Below are 3,766 nucleotides of genomic sequence, written 5' to 3' on the forward strand. Positions count from 1 at the left end.
CCGCCACTTCGCCAAGGCGCCATCACCACGCCAACCTGCCTCCCACCGCCCCCCTCCCCCCCCGCACCCCCCTGCTCAACCCCTTCCACCCTTTGCTGCCCTTCCCCTTCCCCTCTGCCCTGCTTCCTCCCCTTGAGACCCTCTGCTCCTGGGGCACCATCAGCGCAACCTGCCCCCGCCACTCCCCCTCACACGTAGAACATGGTGGTGTCTGAAAAGTCGTCTTTGATGGACAGCAGGGGGGCGGGCCGGCCCCCCCTGCTGCCGCGCGACGACTCGCTGCCGCTGTCCGGCACGTCCAGCATGAGGCGGCCCCTGAACGCCGCCAGGTGGGCCAGGTCTGAAGGCGATGGAGGGGGTGAATGGGCACGCACGCGTGTGTGTGCATGCGTGCGTGCGTGCTTGTGTTTTGGGGAGTGGGGGGAGTGGTTGCAGGAAATTCATTCATACGGCTTGCGGGTGCGTTCCATCGGCAGGGTGGGATGGGGCCCTGCAAGTGGTGACTCTGGCAGGCAGTTCAAAGGCGGGCACAGGACGGCGCCAGGCAGTTTTTGAAGGGGACGTCATAACATTGCACATGCAAGTGGACTGCCTCCCTTTCCAGTCAAGCTCACAGCCTGCGAGCAAACCGGGAAGGGCGAGCAAGGGGCAGGAACAGTACAAGCATCAGCTAGTTGCAGGGAGTACTCGTGCTTGTGTGTGTAGGTGTCGGGGAGGCTTGAGGAGGGGGGGAGGCTATTTGAGCACTCATGGGCAGTGCAACTGAATGTGCCCATTGGTGGGCCCAACTCCTGATTGTGTTGCCAACAGATCGACCATCACACTCACAGGGAGGGGGGTAGGACACGCTGCGCGTGCAGCGCGCGTAGAGGTACGTGAGCCAGTAGGTCAGCAGCTGCAGCCTGGCCAGGAGCAAAGGGACGTGGTTCCAATGTGGGTGATGGTGGTATCAAGGGGCTGGCGGGAGCCAGCGGCGAATGCAGGGGCCAGTGGTTGCACACATCCTGCTGACATGTTTTGTCGGATTTCCTCCCCCACCCCCACGCGCCCCCCAGCAAGGGCCGCACCCGTCTGCGCTGAAGCCGTTCTCGTCCACCAGGACCTGGAAGTGCATGACAAGGGGATGGCAGGGGAAGGGGCGCCAATAACGACGGGCTCGAAAGCAGGGCAGGTGATCCAGTGGATGTGCGACCAGGTGCGTGCGTGCGCACCAGTTGCTGCCGTTTGATTTTGCCGGCTCCTGCTGCAGGGTTGTTGACAACAGGTCATACAGCCCTTGAAACCCCCGGTCTTTTCGCCTGCGGTGAGGGGGCTTGACATGTGAGGGCCTGCGTGCCTGGTAGTGCGAGGCCTTGTTGTGGCCCTGCAGGCCGGCGTGAGAGTTGAGGAAGAAGTCGAAGCCGGCGGCCGAGCAGATGCCAGCGTCGAGGACTGTGCCGGGCAGGGCTGAGGGGTGGGTTGCGTGGGTGGGAGCGCGCAATAAGGGGTTGAGATGCCTCTTACACTAGTGTGGCTGGTGAAAGGCATTGGCTCGCGGTTAGGAGTTGTGAGTGGGTGCAGCAGCCAGCGACTGCCGGGTGGAATGGTGAGCTCTCTTCCTCCACAGGTACCGTTCACACGGCAGTGATGAGTCGGGCGACTGCTCACTGTTGCCGGAGCGGTCCTCTCCGCTGCGATCCTTGGGGAAGAGGCGGGTGGCGTGGCGCTTCTGCACCACCACGAATGTGATGCGCGGGGTGTAGCCCGCCTCCAGGCCCTGGCAGGCCTGTGGGTGGTGAGGGCAGGGGAGTGTGTGAAGGTGCAGTATCAGCTGGGAGTGATGAACAGTGCCAATGAACAATTAGGAGCTGGAGGGGGGACCCGGGGGTGCAGCGCCGCCGTCCACTCTGCGACGTCGCACACCTCCGCTCCCTCCTCCTGACCCGTCCCGCCCCCCCCCCTTCCTCCTCACGCTGCGTATGGCCGTGTACTCCTCCTTGAGCACCGCGGCAAACTGGCCCTCATCGACACCGTCCCTGTGAGAAGGGGTGGAAGGGGGGGCGCGACAAGTACGGAAGAGGAAGGGCACGACGAAGTTGCGCAGCGCAGCAGCGGGTCGCTGTGCGCCTGCAGGGCTCCATGGTCCTCCCTTCCAACCCACCAGTAGCCGTCCTGCTCTGAGAATACATCCCGCACTTCAGCCTCCGCCAGAGATGTGAAAACCTCCATGGTCGCATGGGCCCACCATGCTGCACGATCCAACGTATTGCCAAGTGCATACCGCTAAGCACACACTGCCAAGCATTTATACCCCGGTTCCCGGCCTCACCTGTAGTAGATGATGGCCGCGGGCTTGTTGCTGTTGGTGCGGCGGTAGAAGTTCAGCAGCATGGCCTGCGGGGGCAAAGATGGAGCGGCAGCAGTGAGTGTGTGTGACTGTGTATGTGCGTGCGTGCGTGCGTGTGCAGGCATGAATGCGAGAGTGCGTGCGTACGTAACACCGTGCACGCAAGGGGTGCAGAAGTTTCTGCTGGCGCTCTGGATGCTGGGGAGGTGCTGCATGGTGGCACCTCTGGGTGAGAACCCCTGCCTGCCAGGCGTGGCTATGGAAGGGACCAGGGTAGTCGTCCACACATGCCAGGGCTGGCTGCACTGCGCGGGAGTCTGGGCCACACGTGGGTTGCTGTGTGCGTGCCTGTGTCGCATCCTTGAGGCCCGTGATGATCTCCTGGCGGTGGGCCTGCTGCAGCACGCGGCATGCGTAGCGCCCCATGGACCGGCTGCGGCAACAGGATCGGACGGCAAGGTTTGGGGGTGGTGACAGGCCCATGGAGCGAAATGGAAAGGGCATACGACATGGCTGTGGGTCCTCCCAGAGGCAGAACCCCCTGCCCCATCAAGCTGACCCTCCCCTCCGAGGGGCTGAGCCAACCCACTCGTATGATGCGGTGACGGCCGCGATGGAGGGCTCGCTGCTGTCAAAGCCTGTTGGGTGGGTCACGTCCGCGCCTGGCGGTGGGAAAGGTGCGTTGTTGTCAAGAGTTTAGGCATGAAGCTTGGTGTGATGGCGCCGCGCTTGGCGCTGGGGCTCAAGTCCCGAGCCTGTGGCTGCACCCCAGGGCAGCAGCTTGGTCCCTTTCACAGCAAGACTCACCCACTGCGTGATGATTTCAGTCCAGGGCGCGATGCGACCAAGGCGGAGTGGGGTTGGTTGGGTTGGGTGGAGGGGTTCAGCTATGGCAAGATTCTGCAGCACACAGCCTGGTGTCCTTGAAAAATGAGGGCCAAGCGACAACACAATTGATATAATGCAGCTGGCTCACACATCTAATTCTGAGAAGAACATCAGATATTGAAGTGCATGCCTCTGCAATCTGAGGTTGCGCTGCCCATTGTCCTGATCAATTCCCCGATCCCTAATTCCACGCCCCTCCTGCCCGCTCCCCAGTGCTCACTGATCATGAAGGGTTGGTTGCTGCCCAGCACGGGCATTTGCTTCAGGTCCCCCAGCAGCTTCACGTTGGTGCCGCCCACCTGCAAAGTTTTGGGAGGGTGCAGGTATTTGTGTCGTGGCGTCCATTTGGGGGGGCCAGTGAAGTCCAGGTGGGCTTTGTGAGTGCGCCAATGCTTGGGCCGATGGGACGAGGGCGTTCAGGACCAGGCTGGTGGGCGGTGTGTGTGGTTCCATGCGGCGCTGGCTGTTCGCTTGATCCCACGCCAGCCTCTCACCTTGACGTTCATCTTAAGAGCCAGGTTGGCGCAGTCTGAGATGGCGCGGGGCAGGGCC

General features: G+C 62.5%; 1 protein-coding gene across 1 annotated transcript in view; it reads right to left on the reverse strand.

Annotated features, from left to right (window-relative positions):
• Positions 1 to 188: 188 nt before the first annotated feature.
• The window catches only part of MNEG_10630 (Protein argonaute), a gene marked incomplete at both ends in the record, with an annotated part of 7,657 nt that continues 4,079 nt past the window's right edge, over positions 189 to 3,766 (reverse strand). The window contains 10 exons of the mRNA XM_014040899.1: positions 189 to 340; positions 829 to 902; positions 1,068 to 1,102; positions 1,319 to 1,446; positions 1,648 to 1,765; positions 1,952 to 2,015; positions 2,309 to 2,373; positions 2,912 to 2,988; positions 3,435 to 3,513; positions 3,709 to 3,743. Of these exons, the coding sequence (XP_013896353.1) occupies positions 189 to 340; positions 829 to 902; positions 1,068 to 1,102; positions 1,319 to 1,446; positions 1,648 to 1,765; positions 1,952 to 2,015; positions 2,309 to 2,373; positions 2,912 to 2,988; positions 3,435 to 3,513; positions 3,709 to 3,743 (827 nt within the window). The remainder of the gene's footprint in view (positions 341 to 828; positions 903 to 1,067; positions 1,103 to 1,318; positions 1,447 to 1,647; positions 1,766 to 1,951; positions 2,016 to 2,308; positions 2,374 to 2,911; positions 2,989 to 3,434; positions 3,514 to 3,708; positions 3,744 to 3,766) is intronic.

The sequence above is a fragment of the Monoraphidium neglectum genome (assembly GCF_000611645.1).
Source record: "Monoraphidium neglectum strain SAG 48.87 unplaced genomic scaffold scaffold02396, whole genome shotgun sequence".
In the NCBI taxonomy this organism is placed as follows: Eukaryota; Viridiplantae; Chlorophyta; class Chlorophyceae; order Sphaeropleales; family Selenastraceae; genus Monoraphidium; species Monoraphidium neglectum.